The 20,569-nt window shown below is 44.9% G+C and overlaps 1 protein-coding gene across 3 annotated transcripts in view; it reads left to right on the top strand.

The window, feature by feature from the left end:
* Nucleotides 1-20,569, top strand: part of NR3C2 (nuclear receptor subfamily 3 group C member 2) — a 300,548-nt gene that overhangs the window by 193,864 nt on the left and 86,115 nt on the right. For all 3 annotated transcript variants that reach the window (XM_037162360.2, XM_053658650.1, XM_053658651.1), the window contains exon 4: nt 18,944-19,060. In XM_037162360.2, the coding sequence (XP_037018255.2) occupies nt 18,944-19,060 (117 nt within the window). The remainder of the gene's footprint in view (nt 1-18,943; nt 19,061-20,569) is intronic.

Genomic DNA, 20,569 nt, shown 5'->3' with positions numbered 1-20,569 from the left:
TTCCCACCACATCTTACCAATGTTATAATTGCAACGTAAAGCAAAATATATAAACAATGAGTCTTCTTAAAAACCTCTAGGCCCATGGTAAGCAGGGAAGAAGAGGGGAGTGAACCTTTCATTTCTGCATTTTTTTAATATTGAGACACCTAGAAGAGTGCTAGATATTTTTACGACATCGTGTAGATTGTAGTGTGATCACTTGTTAAATTTCAACACTGTTGCAGTTATTTAAAATGTGTGTAAACATGTACCTATACCCATATATACAAAATCTTACTTTTCTTTGTTTTTTTAATCTCCTAGGGTACTTTGCTTGGAAGTATTTTCAAAAAAGTAATTTCCCTTATCTTTGACTACTTTTTTCATCAAAGGCCATCGTGACTGCTTTTGAATTCTATTTAACTAAATTGCAATTCCTAGCCTTTTGGCAGAATAAGGACGGCGGTTACAGCCCCCTCTCCAGTCTTTAGCAATTTGCTCCTTAGTGTGGCTTTGCCAGTTACGCTGTGTGGAATTTCCACAGGACGCCGGGGAAGGTTCCGCTGCCCTATTCACTGCCTGCCCTTTCTCAGGATGACTTCATATCTTTTTCTTCTGGTCCTCTGTTCAGGACCTCTCTTCAGAAACAAAGAGAGGGGCAGACAGTAGAGATCGTCTAATCCCACCTCTACATTTTATAGATAAGAGAAGGCATTTTTGAAAGGCTATGACTTCAGCAAGATGACCAGCAAGTTAGTGATTTACAGAGGAACATACTCATATATAGGAAAAAGTTTAACCTATCAAAGTAATAATTTACTGGTACTTTGGATAGAAAAGGCTTAAAATCCACATTATGATTGCTTCGTGCTTTTTACATCTCAGGATTGCTCCATTTTCGCGGTACAGTCCTGTACCTATGACACATCTTAGGACAAATCAAGATCAAGAGTCAAATGGGCATAATACTCCCCAGCCTCAGTCCAAGCAAGTGGTTGGCGTGAAGCCTGAGAGACCGCGTAGCAGATGGACAGAGAATCCAGGTAGACAGTTGGCGTGTTGGAGGTTTGCCCATGGCCTGTGGAGCTTAACCACCTTACAGAAGACAGGGACAGAGGATGGGGACTAGTGGGGGCGCGCCAGCAATGTCAGACAGGTCCCTGGGAAAGCAGCTGAGACGGGGGCCAGCAGAACCAAGGCCAGCCCTGCCTCAAACCCTAGTTCTTTTTCTCCCATTAGGCGTGTGCATGGGAAACCCTGCACAGTGAGGGAGCAAACCACCTTGCCGTGATGCACCGGACTAGGGTCCATAGCCCACCAGAGAGGCTGGGAGAAACTCCGAGTTAGGCAGGTGCCACACCCAACCTCTGTCTGCCCACCTTCATTTTCGAACGGCCCATGCTCTTGAAGCTGACCCATCCAGACCGCCTCCAGGGGGAAGAGGATGCAGAACAGAGGACCTTGTATTGCTGACTTACGATCTGGGGCCCAGTAGGGACACTCTTCAGGAAGAGAACATCATGCAGCTCTGAGCAAATTCAGGAGCCATCGTGGATTGGGGAGTAGGAGTAGGGAAGAACTGGAACATTCTAGGAACTGCTAGCCTTAAGGTGAGGCATGGAGGTGGGAGACCTGGAGGAGCAGGGGAGGTCCAGACAGGTAAGGGCTGGACGCAACCTTCCCAGGCCCGTGGAGATTCTCCCAACGAGCTAAAAATCAGCTGGCGGGTTCCGGTTACATAAACCACTCGAGTGAATGTCTCTCTCCTTCACAAGTGACCGCAGTGATGGGCAATCCATTTGTAAGTTGACATGTTTTCTTAGTGAACAAATAAGGCAGTTTTGTGTGTTTTTCATGATAAGCTATTGTTTTTTTGAGAGAGGAAAAAAGCATAGTACAATTGTGAAGAAACTCAGTGTTGTGATTTGTTTCTAGGTGTGTCTTTTCTGTATAAGAGAAGTAATGACAGGAACTAGAGAAGGAAGATATATCTTTGGATATTAACAAACGTAATGATGGGGCAAACGGGAAAGGCCTGGTACAGAAACCCAGACCTGGTTCCCAGGGTGGGACAGAAGCTGGGATTGGGCACAGGTGCCAGGAAAACGTACAATCCAGCAGTGAGAGCGAGCAGCCCATGTGATGTGGGTGAGCCATCCTGAGAGTCTTTACTGCAGGATGAGACCGGTGGGCTCCCGAGAAAGGCAAGTGTCAGAGCCCCGGTCTTGGGGCTGGACTTGGGAGGGAGCCAGTGTGTGGGGAATTTGGTCATGTAAAGATCAGGGGTAGTAGGCAGGCTCCAGTACAGGCAATGCGACACAGGGGAATGAGGCGCAAGCCCAGAAAGCAAATCTGAAATACAAGCATGATTAGCTGAAGAGTGACTCAACGCAGGGATCCCAGATTTGGAGTACAGTGACTAGGTCCTTCCTGACCAAAGTCAAGACTGGCAGGGGCTGGGCTGACTGCTGTCCTGAGGGAGAAGTACCAGCACTGCCCTGTTTACAGCTGGGGACCCTGAAGCTTCATGAGGTTGGCTCACCCCCACTCCCACCGTCAGGATCCGTGAGACCAGGGGGACGCCGGGCGGTCTGCTCCAGGCCCAGGGCTCTGTTCCCTGGGGAAGAGCAGAAGGTTTGCAGAGCACCTGTTGCGTCCCAGGCATGGTGCTAGGCTTTTCAAAAAGACAATTGCATTTATTCTGTACAGCCCCCTGTGAGATACATTTCGTTACTCTAACGTTATGGATAGGAAGAGACAAGGTTAAGGGGCTTGTTCAGTGTTACGTAGCTGATAAGTGATGGAACCTGTATGTGTCTGACCCCAAAGCCCATCACGACACCATGAACTACACTGGAACTTTTTTTGTCCTGAGTTTCAGCTGCGAATAAGGACGAGGCTATTTTCTAAATGGGAATGCTTTGATTTTACGCCATATAGTCAAATGATCAAATGCACAAGGTTAAAACATGTAACCGCAAAACTTTCCTAGAAAGCTGGAGCGAGACATTGTTACCATGTCAGGAGTGCCTCTGAGCCATGTGCCCAGCATGCCCGGGCTTTTGTCAGAGCTGGGGTTGAATGACCGCTTCGCCACTGGCTGTGGGGAGCACCACGGACAGCTCCGAGTGTCCTCGGATGAGGACAATAGCACCTCTCAAAAGGTCATCATCATACAGCCTGGTACTGGCATAAAAACAGGCACATAGACCAATGGAACAGAACAGAGAGCCCAGAAATCAACCCAACTCTCTACAGTCAATTAATATTCGACAAAGGGGGCAGTAACATAAAATGGAGTAAAGATAGCCTCTTCAACAAATGGTGTTGGGAGAACTGGACAGCTACATGCAAAAAAAATGAAACTTGAGCACAGACTTACACCATACACCAAAATAAATTCAAGGTGGATAAAAGACTTAAATGTAAGTCATAACACCATTAAAGTCCTAGAGGAGAACATTGGCAAGAAAATCTCAGATATTTCACGCAGCAACTTCTTTACTGATATGTCCCCTAGAGCAAGGAATGTAAAGGAAAGAATAAACAAATGGGATCTCATCAAAATAAAAAGCTTCTGCATGGCTAAAGAAAACAGTATTAAATTAGCAAGACAACCAACTGTATGGGAAAACATATTTGCCAATGATACCTCAGACAAAGGTTTAATCTCTAAAATATACAAAGAACTTACACAACTCCACTCTAAGAAGACACCCAACCCAATTAGAAAATGGGAAAAAGGACTTGAACAAACACTTCTCCAAGGAGGACATACAGAACATTCAGAGACACATGAAGAGATGCTCAATATCATTAGCTATCAGAGAGATGCAAATTAAAACCACAATGAGATACCACTTTACACCAGTCAGGATGGCTATCATAAACAAAGCAACAAACAACAAATGTTGGAGGGGTTGTGGGGAAACGGGGTCCTTAGTTCACTGTTGGTGGGAGTGCAGACTGGTACAACCATTATGGAAAACAGTATGGATTTTCTCAGAAAAATAAAAATCGACCTGCCTTTTGACCCAGCAATTCCACTGCTAGGATTATATCCTAAGAATCCTAAAACATCAATATCAAAGAACCTATGCACCACAATGTTCATAGCAGCACAATTTACAATAGCCAAGAGTTGGAAGCAACCTAGGTGCCCATCAGTAAATGAATGGATCCAAAAATTGTGGTACATATACACAATGGAATTCTATGCTGCAGAGAGAAAGAAGGAGCTACTACCCTTTGCAACAACATGGATGGAACTGGAAAGCATTATGCTGAGTGAAATAGGCCAGGTGCTGAAAGACAAATACCATATGATCTCACCTTTAACAGGAAGCTAAACAACAAAACAAACAAGTAAGCAGAAAAAAAAAAACCCCAAAAAACAAAGACACTGAAATAGAGAACAAGGGGATAGTGACCAGAGGGGAGAAGGAAGGGGAAGTTAAGGGGAAAAAAGGGGGAGGGATTTGGAGGAACAAATAGGAAGGACACAGGGACGAGAACTAAGGGGGGGGGAGGAAATGGGAGGGAGGTGGGGAGCAAGGGGCAGGGGAGGCTGGGATGGGAAAAATAGACAAAAAACTGTACTTGAAAAATAAATAAAATTAAAAAAAAAAAACATTAAACACAATAATAATATAACTTTCCCAGCCCAGTAGTGTTGAGCACAGTGGATACTTAACAGACATTAGTCCATCTCCTGCTGTCACGTTCTCCTTGCTGCTCCGATTGTGAAGGGCTCCTCCACCCTTCTCGTCTTGGCTGACGGCCGTCTCCTGTCACTGACCCATTTCCTACAGTTCCTCTTCCCTCCATCCCCCCCTTCTGACTCTAATCTTCAGCTCCAAGTTCAAGTGTGCACAGGTTTACGTTACATGCCCCTTTACCCCATATAAAAACAAAAATCTGGGTTCAAATATGCTGAAGTTGTGAGTCATTTCTATTGGGAATCATTGGCCAAAGGGGGCTGGCCAGTTTAGAATATTCAAAAGGAAAAATCTACTCTGCTTTGTATGCGAAGTGGGTGACTCCAAGGCTGCCACGTTTCATCTCAAGCACACGATCTGTGTCCTTGAGACGGCGATGGCACCAAGAGGCAGGGGTCAACCACTCTGGGTTATGGAATCAGGACAGTGCGAAATATTTTCATGGAGGACTAGAACGAAATAATTTTGGATGGCTGTAGCTGTTGTCACTGGGATAACGAGTGGATGCCGAAGCAATTAAGATACGGAAAAATGCATTTGGGGCTAGGGAGTACGGGAATGGGGACAATTGCTGGGAAACTGAGCCGCCTAACCCCTGCTTCTGGAAGAGTCATCTGGATCCTGAGCACGATGCCAGGATGTCTGCCATGGAGCTGCCAGGGTGGACCTCCCGAATCATCAGTTAGTCCCGGACTTCTTACCGCTCCCACATACGCCCCTGTGCCCCAGGCACACCACGCTCACCCATCGCTACACACGTGCTGCCCTTTGACACCGTTCATTTTGTAGCGTGTTGCTTCTCTGGTTAGAAACTCCTTTATTCCCGTTCCATCCCACCACCTTTCCTCAAGAAGCCGACTCAACAGGATTTCTTCCGGGAAGGTTTTCCTGCCGCCTCAGGCAACAAGCTCCTCACCCCCTCATCTGTGCTCTTGCAGCGCTCTGTCCACAGGCTGTTCTTGCTGCGGGTTGGGTTTGCTAGCCCCTGTGTCCTGCAATGGAGACCATACAGTAGGCCCAGAAGGGGAGGAATCTTGTCTCATTCATCTCTCAGCCCTTGTGCTGATCACAGTAACTGGCATGTAACAGCTACCCAATAATTAGTGGTTGAATTAATTAGTAAAAGAAGAGAAATACTGCATTAATAGTGTATAACTTAGCCAACAGAATACATTTACTGTGGTCACAAAACAAGTGTCCTAGATGCAGGGACCATGACAACAGGGGTTGTTGCTGGGGAAGGCACTGGGCAGCTGGAAGATCCGGGAGAGACACTCTGCAGCATACACCCCATTGCACCCCAACTAACACAGTGCGTGTGTGAGCAGAAACCTCATGTCGAATGGTGTCGTCACTTCTTTTCTAGGAAAAATGTAGATTGCCCATAGACGTTTATGATCCGGCTGTCCTCTGGTACCAACACAGCCCTTCTCTGGGTTTGGAGCTATAAGGCTGCTTAGAAACTGGGCTACGTCTCAGATGGCCAGTGAGGACCCGGTGAGCTGTGCTGAGCCCTTCCAGTGGCAACAAACAGTTTGAGGCGAGTGGCTGAACAGGAGTCCGTTCCATCTGCCTAGGCCTCATTTCCACTGCTGAGGTCTTGGTGGATTTGCCAGGTGGGCAAAAATGAATGAAGTATGATCTCTAAGGACCCCACCCACAGACATTTTCAGTTCTTCAGGGCTGCGCACATGCCCACGTTGAGGTCTGGGGTTTAAAAGGACGTCTGGATTAGGCAGAAAGTGGTGCATTAGTGGTAAGTACATTTGCCATCTTGTGCACCTTTCAGCTGAGGCCTAGACTCATAGGGTCACTCTTCCCAGTGTAACGGTGGTTTAGTGGCATTTCAGTGTACAAGCTGTCCCTTATCGGCAGCCTACACATTTTACTGCAAAGTTCTGCTCTGTTCCATTCTGCCCTCCAGGTATTTGTAGCTTAAGGTGTACATACACAGACAGAGCAGGTGCTCTGCAGATGGCGCTCCCGGTATGAGCGCCAGCTAGGCCGGCCCCATGTCCTAGCCCGTGCGCGTCTTCGTGGACCAAACGGGAGCAAGTGCAACCTATCCTACAGGGTCCACCCCCATCGGATTTTTTAATTAAGGATTAAATTATATGATTGGTAAAACACCTGTCACATAACAGGAATTCAACAAATGTTATCTCCCCGCCCACTACCCTGAATAACTTATTAGTTTATCTAGATAACAGATGTTTTTGCATAGCGAAGTACAACCATGTTACATTCCTACTGATGAATGTGTGTGGGACGTAAGTCACTCCTCCTGAAAAAAAATGTTCCTTGTTCCTTGCTGATAAGTTACTTGTCTTTTCTTACTCACAAACTAGTAAATGTTTCTCAAGGTTAAAAGCTCACAGCAGTTGGCTTTTATCATAAAGTATTTTTATTGTCTTTCCCTAAAATATGCAGAACACCCAAAATTTAAGTCCTGATAATTAGAAGTTTATATATATATATATATTTTTTTTAATGAAAAAACCAACACCTTTCCCACTGAGAAGAACGTTGCTGGGATTGTGTGTTTACCACATGGGAAGAACTGAAACACTGCAGGGGGGGAAATAAGTCCAATCTCACTTCTAAATTAAAATCTTAGAATCCTGAAAACATAACTTCAAAAGATTTGTGTTTCGAGGTGGTAAAGGCAACCAGTGCTTACTTCTCCAGTGAGTCCTCCCCCCCCCCCACCTGGCATTTTTAAAGCAAGTTAATCCAGGCTCACTCATAAACCCCAGCAGCGGGAGAGCATTGTTCATTGGTTTATTGTGGGCAGACCGGACTGGTTCAAACCGAGCAGAGGAAGTTAATTATCCAGTGTTGTAGCTCGCTCTGACAATGAATAACCAGTTCTTGTTGGACACCCTCTTACTCACTGCGCAACATTATAAGATGTAGGGTGGGGCGGGGGATGGGCAATCGCCCGTCAGAATCTGCAGTGCCGCTGCGGGAATTTGCTGGGACTGCCCTAATCTGTTTCCCAGGTTGTTCGAACTGGTTCAAGAGCAGTTAAACAAGGTTATGTAAGTGACATGTGATGTGGCCCAAAATAGTGACTGCAAACAGGCTGCCGTTGCTGGGCAGTTGTCAACTGCTTTAAAAAAAAATTCTCCAGCAGGACAACAAATGGACCTTTAAAAATGAAAGAGAGATTTAAACAGCAAATTAGTGTAAAAGGCGATTCAGGGAAATTGCCTTTCTGAAAAACAAATGCATTTGTTGAGAAAGGGAAACTTACATTGTACATACCATCTGATTATTCTTGAGGGTCCGTCAGGGCAAGTGAAGTAAAGAGGTCTCTTAAAAGTTCGGCTTCCTGCTAAAGTGCAGAATTCCCCTGTTGTCATGAAAAGTAGCAACAAAGCCATCAGATTTGCTAATGGCTTTGGGCATGTAACAAATATTGAACAATATATCACCCAGGTACTGGTAAACATTAAACTCTTTTATAAGTTGTGGTCCCTTTTAGTTAAATTCTCTTGTAGGGTCATGCTCAACTCCTACAGAAATCGGTGAAGGTGGGTAGACGTGATAAGTAAGGGCAGGAATAATAGGAGGTCGCGATTTACGTCACAACTGGAAGGCGTCTCCGAGCTCACCCCGTGCGTCTGCTCACTGTGCATCCGGGACTCTCCGTCATGCTGACGATGAAGCACAGAAAGGAATATTAATCCACAATGAGAAGACAGTTGGCAGTTTGTTTTCTGTTTTCACCCTAGAGGCTGTTTTTTGTTTGTCCCTGGACACCAGTGTTTTTGCATGTGTTCGGGGAATTTGCAGCAGTACCGGCTGAGTAATTAAGGAATAAAAAGGCCACTACGGTACATCTGATTCAGGAGAATTCTCAGTCTCACCAAACTTCTTCCTGTGAACTTAAATCAAGTAAGTTCAGGTCACATTAACTCATCAAGAATCGAGCACAAATTCGGGCCCTGCATTCTAAAGCTCTCTTTATCCTAGGAGAAATAGGATCCTCAGCATGAAAAGTTAGAAAGCAATATCAGAGTTCAAATACGAGATACGGACAAAAGGTACTAGAAGGGTATTCATAATTTTTTGTGGACTAAAGAAGGCAGTTTTCTTATTTGTAAAACAAAGACTTTGGATTAAATTGGAAAAAAAAAGTGTGAGAAAGAAAATTACATGTCACATAACATGGTAAGCATGACAATAAGGTTTGAAAGGAAAACAGGATTCTATACTGAAATTTCTTGACAGTTTTAAAAGGGGGGAAAAACAAGAGTTTAAAGTAAATCTTGACTGGTGTAGAGTTGTATTCCCACAGCGACCTCACCCTTGGCGGTCTCTGCCCTTTCACAAGGTGCTCATCTGGGGGTTGGGAATCAGGGAGTGAGATTTGGGGAAGGACAGAGGGGACCATGGGGTCCTTGTTGCAGGACTCAGGCTGGGGAATTCAGTATCCCTGTTGCAGAGATCTGAGTGGCAGGGACTCTGGTTCTGTTGGGCTCTCTCTCCATCTCGAAGGCCCCTGTGAAATACCGGCCATCTCCCCACGTGGGCTCTGAACAAACTGAGAAGTGAGGGAGCGCCTGGTGGAAGATAAAATACCAGCTTTGGGGGTAAGTAACTAAGTTGAAGGATATGGCTTAGTGAGAAGAGCAAAAAAGTGGGGGCTGCCACCCAGAACTGGACACAGGGACAGGCTCCCCCAGGACCGGAGGCTGCGTCTGCTGTTCCAGCAGGAAGAAGAGGCGAGCTGCTCAGACTTGATGAATCTGTTCCCAGACTGACTTAATGAGGGTGGAGTGAGGAAAGGAGAAGAGAGAGGCCTGACGTGCAGTGTCCATCCGCGGAGTTGCCTCCACCTGGCAGGGAACGTCAGTGGGAGTAGGGGGCTGAAGGGGTCCCTCCTCTAGGAAGCCCAATCTGAGGCCCTGGGCTACTGGGGGAATGGGAAAGGATCTGGGGTGCTGGGTAGGGACGAATGTGGATGTTCATCCTTCTTGCCAGTTAGCCTCCTGCCCACTGCCATCTGTAAAGGGCTGTGCTCCCAGAGTGTTGTGACAAGTCAGGTTTTCAGAACATGGAATTGTGGGCGTTCCGATCAGTCCAGAGTCGCTGCGGTCTCCTGCCTGGTTAAGTGCCCGCTCCTTTCCTTCGAGATTCTAAAAGGTGTTTGTCGGTGTTCACCATAGTTTGGGGGCTTCTAGAACCTGTTTCTTTCCATGTATAGTTTTGCCTGAAAAAGTATTTTACTTGACGAAAAGAGGCTACCCTGATTACCAGCCATGCTTCTGACTTAGCTCCCCCGTGAGATAAGAAAGGATAGTGGATTCTTCCAGATGTTGTCAGAGGTGCAGAACATTGCGGTGGGATAGAAGGACACAGGTGCCTGTGTGTGTGTCACTGAATATGGAGGAGGCAGTGACAGGACTCCCTCCGGAGGTCAGACGTAAAGAGGCGATGGGGAAAGATGGTCTCAGTGAGGCCTCAGCCTGGGGCTGGCCTCCAGCTAGGCAGGGACAGCTGGCGGCCCGTGACACCGCAATACCGTTCAGGACCGGCCTCTATGTCTGTACCTGTGAGTAGAGATTCAGCTCTGCAAAGTGGCCAATCTTCAGAGTCTTTCCATTTTGTTGAAATAAGCCACAAAATACTTTACCCTTCACACCACAAGTGGCAAACACAAGGCCCATGGGCCCTCCACCTTGTTTCTACTCAGCAGCAGCGCCAAGCTCCTTGCCCCCAGTTAAGGAGCAGTTACATGTATACAGCCCAAAAATTACATTCGACCCTTTGAAGGCAACCGCAAGGCCGCTGTGGCCCCCGGTGAAAATGAGTTGGACACCCCTGCTACACGCCAGTAATAATAATGGTGAGAAAACACCAAAAAAAGTAGCAGTTCAATGTTACTGTGTCATGTGGCCCCGACCCGAGCTTTGCTTACTTTTGCTCCAGTGCCAGTAACTTTCACTAAATTCGTCTTGGAGATCTGCACACCTGCTCACCTACCCTCACTTTGAGGAAGGTACCTTTGAGTTTGCACTTGAACGTTTAAGTAGAGCAGGGCTATGGGATGCAGATGAGGTCACCGGGTCTGTGGCTCCGAAGGACCCCCACACAGCTCCAGGGAAGAGGGAGGCACCTGGCCCCCACACGTGCGTGCTCAGCGGAGCTGAGGTTGCCTGCGGAGATGTCACTGCCGCGTCCAAAATGGGGGGGCAGAGTTCATGTCAACCAGAGTAGCTCTTCTTCTTCTGCTTTAACATGTTGAAGTCCATGTAAAAGTTCACTGTTTTAGAAAGCTTTTAAATTAAAATGTAAGGATCACTTGATTTAGAAGTGGGGAAACAGAGGCAGGTAGCTGCACATGCGTTACAATAATAAGAGGCAAGTGTCGTGGTAATAGCGACGCGAGGATTTGTTGGACTCTCCTGGGTGCCAGAGACTAAGGGCTTTCTGTGCTGTGTGTTCATCCTCGGATGACTCACGAGGTGGGCACTGGATAGTGCCCACCTGACAGGTGAGGAAACCGATGTACAAAAGGGTTAAGTAACTTGTCTACGGTCCCACAGGTAGTAAATAAACAAGGATTCAAACTCAGTGATTCAGAAGTTTAACCAAGACAGCCAACAACAAGGGGAGACAGTACTGGTGGGTGTGCATAGGATTCAAGAGAAGCTCAGGATAGAATCGTCAGCCCCTGGGACGCATTGAGTATTGAGGTTTGCTGAGGTGAGGTATGGGGGGCACTGGAAGGGGTGTCGGTCAAGGATGGTTGTAGCTTTTAGGTGGGAGCGCAGAGGCTGGAAGGAGGCTGTCGGTGGGGCCTCGGGCCTGATTTGTAAACACGGAGGATCTGAAGTGTCACACATTCAGGTGGGGACATCCAGTGGACAAGTGCACGTGTAGGTACAGAACCGGAAAGAGAAGGGCGGGCCCCAGAGCCCCGGGGGCACTGCAGCCCCTGGATGTCCTCTGGCCACCACAGTGCAGACACTGCTCACCCCTTCTCTGTGAAGCCCAGGGCCTTCCGGGCTTCACGGACAGCTGCTCACTGCACGATCAGCTGTGTCTCTCTCTGGGCTGGTCGTGTGCCTGGCACATCTGTACGTCTGTATGTCTGTCTTGTCCACAGTCGCATCCACAGCACTCTTCAGGGCTTACCCCCGGGTGCTGTTTTCTCTGGAAAGTCTTGCTCAGCCCCTCACTCAGCTACAACCACCTCTTTCCTTAAAGTCTCCCCACCTCAGCTGCGCGGGAGAGTTACCGTAGTCAGTTACAATCCCCAGCCTGCCTCATCCTGCCCCCTGGAACGTGAGGTCTTGGAAAGAATGGATGATACTTTGCCCCTTTCTGTTTTGCTTTAAAAATCTTTGCTGAATGGAATTAAATCCTTAATTTAATCTGGTAACCCATCTTAAATTTCAGAACCTCTTTTTCTTATTTTTAAGGACCTCAGTCCTCAACCTCCTTGCCTCTGAATACCCGCTGCCCCCACCTACTCTCACCCTCTGGGGTGCAGTTTCCCTGACGGCCCCTACAGAATGGAACTCAGTCTCCTGGGTGCACCGTTCCTTCTGCCCCCGAACAGGTGCCTGCTTACGTGTAAGAGTTTTCATTGTAAGCAACACTGGAACATGGGACATGAAGAACAACAATACGACGAAGTTATAACTTTCCAGAATCTCGCATGTCCCATGAGGTGTTGGGCCCAAGTCCAGGATGCTTAGCTGAGCTGCAAACAGGCCAGAGCCCCAGCTTGTTGTTCTGTGTTTACCTTAGGGATGCGGTTCTCCATGCTCACACCCTTGCAGGCTCATAGAAGGAGTTAGGGCTTCAAGATGGGATCAGAGCCTACGAGTATTTGTCTTGTCTCAAGCAGGCCCTTGTCAGTGAAGGTCTTCCTGACTCAGTGGGGGTATTCACACCCACAGGATGGTCTTTACTTGCATTTAATTAAGAGGTGACTACAGTGTGTCTGTTCTTTGGATTTTCTCATACTACTTTTTTTTTTAGTTTTACAACTGCGCTAACCAAATAAATGATGAATGATAACATCACTTATTACCAATTTTTTTGAGTCCTTACCTCCGGCCAAGCTTTGTGCTTCTCGTTTTGTATGTATAAATTTGAATCCGTCTACCAGAATACAGAGCCAGCATTGCTGTGTGCATTTTGTAGATCAGGAACCTGAGGCTCAGAACCATTAGGCACTTTGTCCGAGAATCTCCCGGCTCCCTCTGGACTGAGGCAGACCTGGGACCTGGTGTCTGGTTCCAAAGCCACGCCCTCTCCCCTGTGCCTTCCCCTCCTGCCTTCTGTGTGGCCACGTTTTTCGTCCTGATACTGTGGATGCTTTAAGGCAAGACCCATATGTCACCCCATCTGCAATTTCTCATTTGAGATCAGTCCAAGTATAACAAAAAGTTGGTTTTTTATTTCAAACCGAACATGTTTTAAAAGACAACTTCTAACCAGTCCAGTAACTTTTAAAATAACGAAATTAATTTTTAAGCACTCACTAGTATATTCCACAGTTAAAATCAATACCATGGTGGGAAACAGTAGAAAAAAGTGATACTTCAGTTTCTTTTTTTATTTTTACATTCGTCTTTTTTGTTTTAAGTCCACAGGCATTTTCCCTTTGATTTGAGCACTGCTGGTCTCCCTGTGTGTGAATCTATGTTACACATGTGCCAGCTACGCTTCCTGGTGCCCCATCCAGACCGACTCTCATCTTGGCAGCTTGTGTTTTCTAGAGTAACCGGCTGCCTCTTCTCCGAAAAGCTGCCACTACCTCAGGAGGCACACAGATGGCTGAGGGACTCTGGCTCCCCGAGGCCTGCTGGACAGATGTTCGTTCTGAAAACGAGATCCTTCTGCATCCAGATGACTGTAGTGGCTCTGGTCCAAGGCATCCTAACCAACCTCAGTGGAGAGTGAGGAGGACCTTAGATCTAGGGCCCGGCACACCAAGGAGGTGCACTCTTCCTGCTTGGGATTCGGGCGCTGGTTTAAGCTGTATCTGCCCTTCCCAGAACCCTCTGCTGCTTCCCTGCAAATCCCCAGAGCTCTTTTTCCTACCGTGTTTAGAGGGAGACCGAAAGGAATAATGCTGGAGATGAGGCACAAATGATTTGTACACATGGGCCCTTTGTGAGCCCGTTGCTCAGGAGCCGGAGGCCTTGTGTGTGTTTGTGTTTAAGTATACACAGACTCCATGCACATGCAAATTCTGTGTCACACACGTGTTCAACTCATCAGTACCCACGCATTCATTCTTCCTTTCAGCACGTATTCACAAACAGCTGTCTGCCGGGCACTGTGCTGTTGTGCTGTATCTCTGCTATCTCCCTTAGCTTAGGAGGAATTCTGCATGAGCGTGTAAATGGATTGTTCACTAGCTTATAGACGGATTCTTCAGGCACTAGCAGAGTGTCAGAGTGCCTGTCATTGGTGCTCAGCACCTTCGTATGAACGTTTCACTTTGAAGGGATTTTTGGAATCTTCAAATCCTGTCCTGTTTTCTTGAGGCTTTGATTTGTTTCCTTGTTTGGTGATGTGCAATATTTTTTCATCTGCAATCTCTGTTACAGTGCCTGTGACCAGCTAGCTAGACAGAACTTTCTCTCAATTTTTACGAGGGAAAAATTATTATAATCTGTTTGAAAATTGTGGGACATTTGCATTTCCCCTATAGGCTTTTAATTTATTTAGTTTCCAATTTTTCTGTGCAGGCTCATGAGTATGTATGCCTGTTGGTGTACTGACATTGGTAAAATAAGTCGTGGGTTTTGGACTTGGGGGTGGGGCGGGCGGGCACTGGACTGCACTTTTCATTGAAGTCACTTATAGATGTTTACTTTCTTCTGCAAGGAAATATATCAGAAGCTGGTGGCTTCTCATTAACATTTTGCAAAGTTTAACTGTTTATGGGAAGAGCCGTAAACTTTATCTATTAAAATTAATTTATCCCCCAAATCAATAATGCACATGGTTTAATACTTCAAAGAGGAGCTTATACGGAAGGTGAATTTTATGTTCTCATTTCCCCTTCACGGAAGCAGTGTCCAGTGAGGTTTCCCACACATGTCCAGCTCTTTACTTTCTGGGCACAAGTCTAAGTCCTGCCCCCCACCCCCCATGACTGAGCGGGGATCCTTGGACTAGGTCTGAGTGCTTTCTCCACTGGAGCCTTGGGTTCCCTCAGTTGGGTTCTACAGTCCCTGCCCCGAGACTCAGGAAGCACCTGGGGGGGGGGGCAGCTGCATCGGCCTGGGGACCAGGGGGAGAGACATGGAGCAGAATTCCCAGCCTATGTGCTATTTCTCAATTAATTCATCTTTGCAAAGAACCAACTTCTGGCTTTTGGTTTTTCTCTACTGCTGTTCATTTTGTCATTGATTTATACATTAATTTATAAAATTAAAAAATATTTTTATTTCATTCCTTCTGTTTGCATTGGGTTTAGTTTCTTATTTTTCAAGTTTCTTAAGACAGAATCTTAGATCCTCCATTTTAAACCTTTCTTCTTTTTTAATATAGGTATACAAAGCTAAGATTATTTTTGTGAATATGATTTAGCTCTACCCCACAATTTTTGATATGTTAAGTTTTTATTATGATTCTGTTTGAAATATTCCATCATTTCCCTTGTGATCTTTTTCTCCAACCCATAAATTATTTAGAAGTGTGTCACTTAATTTTCAATACGTTGTTTTTCTAGGTATCATTTTGTTGCTGATTTCTAATTTTGTTCTTTTGTGGTCAGAAAACAGGTTTGCGTGACTTCAACCCTTTCATAATTTGAGACCGACTTTATCGTGTAGGGTGTGGTCTCTCTCTGAGTGTTCTCGTCACCCCAGAAAAGAGCATGTGTGTTGTGCCACCGTGTGATTTAAGTATTCGTTAGATCCAGGTGTTTGAATAATATTGTGAAAATCTTCTGTATCCTGGTTAGAAGGGAGTTTGCAAATGTCGAGCCATGGTTTGGAATTCACCTTTTTACCTTTAGTTTTATCAGTTTTTGGTTGATGTATTTTGAAGCTCTGCTATTAAATGCATTCATATTTAGGATCGTCATGTTATCAATTTAATCATTACAAAATGACACACTTTATATTTGGTGATATTCTTTGTCTTGAAGTCTACTTTGTCTGACTTTAATTCAGCCACATCAGCTTTCTCATGCTTATATTCTACATCATATATAGTTGTCTATCTTTTAACCTTCAACTGGCATGTGCCTTTATATTTATTTAGTTATTGGGGGTCGCAAAGCACTTTATTTAATTTTGCCTTTATATTTAAAAATATATCTGAACACACACTTGAACCTTGCTTTTTTATGATCCAGTGTACTACCTTTGACTTTTAATCAGCGTGTTTAGGCCATTTACATTTAATGTAACTATTGCTATACTTGGGTTTATATCTATCTTGCTATTTCTTTGCCTTTGGTCCCTTGTTCTTTCTCCTTTTCTGTCTTTGTTGTTTTGGTTTTTTTCTGACTATGCCATTTTATTTCTGTATTGTCTCTTCAGCTACATGTCTTAAAGTTATTATTCTAGTGGTTGCCTACTGGCAGTATTTCTCAAACATCAGTGTACATTGGAATCCCCTGAATGATTGATTATAGGTCCCACCCCAGAGTTAGGAGGTCCAGAGTGGGGCCTGTGAATTTACATTTTTGAAAGCCATTCAGGTGATGCTGGTCCTGTTGTCCAGGGACTGTCCTTTCAGGAGCATCACTCCAGGGATGACAGGATGTATTCTTAATTTGCAGTCCGCCCTGAATTAGTTTCCGGTGTAGCATTTCAAGCCTCATTTCAAGTACAATGTGAGAAACTTTCAGTAGTAGAATTCCATTGGCATTCCTTCCTGTTCTTTCTGCAGGTATTTTACTCTCTATATATTTTATAAATCTCGTAATGTATTTTTATTATTTCTGTTTTAAGCAATCATTTGATTTTTAAAGAATTTAAGAAAAGAAAGCTTATTTTGACTTTTACCATCTATTATCATTTCCATTCTTTTTGGTGCATTTAAATTTCTATCTGGTATTTTCCTTCAGCGTGAAGAACTTCTTTTTTTCATTTCTTATAATGCAATTATACTGTAACAAATTTTCTCATCTTTCGTTTACCCAAAAATGTCTTCATTTCACCGTCATTTTGAGAAATGTTTTCATTGGTTATCCTGAGTTGACAGTCTTTAAAGATAGCTGTTGTCTTCTGGCCTTAAATGTTTTGATTTAAAAAATTAGTTACTACCCTTATCCTTATTCCCTTTTATGTAATGTATTTTATTTTGCTCTGGCTGCTTTTAAATATTTTTACATTTATTTTTATCAATTGAACTAATTGGTGTTTTTTTAGTTTTTTGTGTTTTTTTTAAATTTATCTGTTGAGACCTTTGCTAATAAGCTTTCTGAATTTGCAAGTTGTTTTATTCAAGTTTTTGGAAGTTTTCATACATTGTTTCTTGCCTATTCTCTTCTTTCCTTCTGGGACTCCAACCACACACATGTTACATTACTTAACGCAGTCCCTCAGTTATTGAGTCTTTACTTACTGGTCACTTTTGTGTAATTATCTGCACCTACCTGTTTTCACTAAGTGCCTTCAATTTTAAAATGCCATTAGATTACTGTGATGGTAGGGTCTCGTTTCTTCACTGTGATAGATTTCCTGAATCGATTACTGGCTTTTTATTAGTATTACTAAGATTTGCCATAATGTTACTGAACATGTGCTCCAGATTGTTATTTTAATTGCATTAAGCAATGCCCATTATTTTTACTGAGTATTCTGTACTTAGCAATTCTCCACCAAGCGAGTGCACTGCCACCAGGCTGAAGGGAGGCTTGGAGCCTGTTCACTGCTCTGCATCGAGACTCCCTCTCTGCTCTGCCCACGTGTTTGTACCAGCCCAGGACTCAGTCCTCAGACCCTTCTCCTTCCAGTCTGTGCTCACTCTCCGCCTGCTCTCATGCAATCTCATAGCTTAAGGTAGTGGCCACGGGCCAACTCCATCTCCAGTGCAGACCTCTCCTGACCCCAGACTTGCCTGTCTAACTGCCGGTCTGATGCTTCCACTCAAGACGCCTCTCAGACCTCTTCCACTCGGCATCTCCGAGACTCAGCTGCGCTCATTACCCACAAAACACACGTTCCCACTGTCTTCTCCTTTTTTACTTACGATGTTTCCATTTTTTAAAGTTTTTTCAGCTGAAGCATCTTAATGCCTCTGTAACGCCCCTTTTTCTCTGGTCTATCAGCAAATCCTCGTAGCTGCAGCTTCAAATGCCCTGCAATGCGTCCACTTCTCCCTGCTGTCTCTGCCACCACACGAGCCCAGCCCTTAGGTCACGGCGAATGCCTCCTCCCTGCTTGCCCTGCTCCACTCCTTAGCCCACTCAGTCCATGGTCAACACGGCAGCTGGGGAATCCTGTTGAGTGCAACTCACATCAAGTCATTTCTCTGCCCAGAGCTCTCTAAGCCAAAAGTCAGAGTCGAATGTGATCTGTGAGGCCCTAACATGAGCCGAATTACCTTGGCTCTTTCTCCGCATCTCCCATTGTCTTCCACTCATTCTTTCTGCTCTTTCCCACTCGGCTGTTCCTGACCATGCCAGGTAGCCGCCCAGCCCCTGCACCTACCTCATCAGCCTTTCCAGCGGGCTGCCGGGCCTGGTTTTTCCCAAGACATCCACAGTTAGCACCTTCATTTTCTTCAGATCTTTCCTTGAACATCACCTTTCTAGTGAGGCCTCCCCTATATGCACTGCTTCTCAAACGTCAGCATCTGCTCGTGTCCTCCCACACCCGCATCGGGTTATACTCCTCTCCCTGCGCTTTCTCCCCCGGACTGCGCCACTGTGCGACACGCGTACACTGCGCCTAATTACCGCCCCTGTGTCTCCCTCCCCACAGCTGAGTGGAAATTAGTGAGGTCACGGACACTTGTCTACTTTATTTAACCAGTGTATTTAACCAGTGGGGGAGTGCAGTTCTCCTTATGTGTGGACCAGATGAAAATAAATGTCGTGTTAACTTTTGCATCTGTCCTCTGAAGTCTCGGCTGTGTTAAGCTGACCATGCCTGAGCCTGTGTTATCTGTAAAGCTTGTTTCCCTTCTACTTCTTTGAAAAGAGATGTTGAGGCAGGAAAGAGGAAATTTTATATTCTGAGTAGTCATGTTAGTACTTATATTAGTATAATAGGCTTTATTTCTACAATCTTTTTTTTTTTTCTATTCAGGGCAACACAACTATTTATGTGCTGGAAGAAATGATTGCATCATTGACAAGATTCGACGGAAGAATTGTCCTGCCTGCAGACTTCAAAAATGTCTTCAAGCTGGAATGAATTTAGGAGGTAAGTTTTGTACTTTTAGGTCAATAAAAATTGTTAATATGTGATATAATACCTCTGGGCTCTATACCCCCAAATTTAAGATCAACTACCACGGAGAAAGATTTTTTAAACTCTAAAATGTTTTTGGAGACAAGTGTGTCTTAATAGGAACTTGAAAGAAGTCTGACATGTCTGTGATTCTAGTGAAGTTTTCAACCCTGAATGTGCAAAAGTTTCCAGAACGGCGGGGCACATAACCAAAACCGAAACAAAAATGAATTACTTTTTATATAATATTGTACTTAAGAGTTTTCATTACCACATCTGTTTATAAATAAGATGCACATGTGGTAACATTAATCAGAAACTCATTCCTAACTCCAAAAGTAAATATAATAAAGAAAGACTTACATGAGAAAAACTTTGAGATGTTACAGGAGCTCACCATAAAAAAGAAGGGGGAGGTAAAAGACTTGAACCAAACACAAAAGTGCACAACACCCATGGTGGAAAGATTCAACCTCCTAAGGATAACGGTTTTTCCTGAATTAATTTATAAATATAACACAATTCTAACAAAAATACCAATTCATGATTCTCAGTTCCTAAAGAACAGTCAGCAAAATTCCAGCAAAGAAAAATAATGAGGGCCACCAGCTCTCCCAAATAGTAAAACATGAGCTACAGCCACAGTAACTAAATAGCCAGTATATTTGTATACTGGTGGTCAGATCCACAGAGTGTCAAGAAACAGGTCTGAATAATAAGAGAATTTGGTATGTAATAAAGTTGGCATTCCAGGGTAGTGGGAAAAGGGTGGATTTCTCCAACAGAAATCCTGACAACTGAGAAGCCATCTGCAAAATGAGGAAGTTGAATCCAAACTCTTACTATTCCCCAAAATTAACTCTGGGTATTTGAAAATTTAAAATGTAACTACATAAGTATTAAAGAAAAACATGGGTTAAAAAAAAACTGCTCTCCAAGTAGAGAAGACCTTTCTAAGTATGAAATAAATGCAGAAGCCATGAAAGAAAAGAATTGAAGCAACCCAGCACTACTTACAAATCAAATGTTACCATGCACAGTAGCTGGGCCAGGGGGGCCCACGCTGGTTAACAGGGATTAAGGGGGAGGGTTCTGGAGCCCAAAACCTGGTGGGGACTCTTGTTCTGTTGCTTCCTGACTCTGCAACCTTAGGCAAGTCACCGTGTTTCTGTATTTCCTGATGTTCCATTTGCATTGACGTGCACTTACCTCCCAGGCAGTGGTGAGGATTAACTGAGCGAGTGCATGGTGAAAAGAACACGGTCGCTCAGTCCATGTCGGTGGTGGGATAGAAGGTGGCTGCACTCGCTGCAGTTTCTGTAGCACTTTTACAGATTATCGGACAGGCATTATCGCACCCAGTGCTGGTGATGGTAACCCTCACATGCTTAGAGAAGTTAAGTTCTTGACCAAAGATGCCACAGCCAGTGGGCTGATGAGGCAAGATCGTGGATCTGCGGAGCCCTGGTCTGGTGTTTTTAG

The sequence above is a fragment of the Artibeus jamaicensis genome, unplaced genomic scaffold (genome assembly GCF_021234435.1).
Source record: "Artibeus jamaicensis isolate MK-2021 breed Jamaican fruit bat unplaced genomic scaffold, CSHL_Jam_final scaffold_537, whole genome shotgun sequence".
NCBI classification, from domain to species: domain Eukaryota; kingdom Metazoa; phylum Chordata; class Mammalia; order Chiroptera; family Phyllostomidae; genus Artibeus; species Artibeus jamaicensis.
This window is presented reverse-complemented; position numbering and strand designations above follow the sequence as displayed.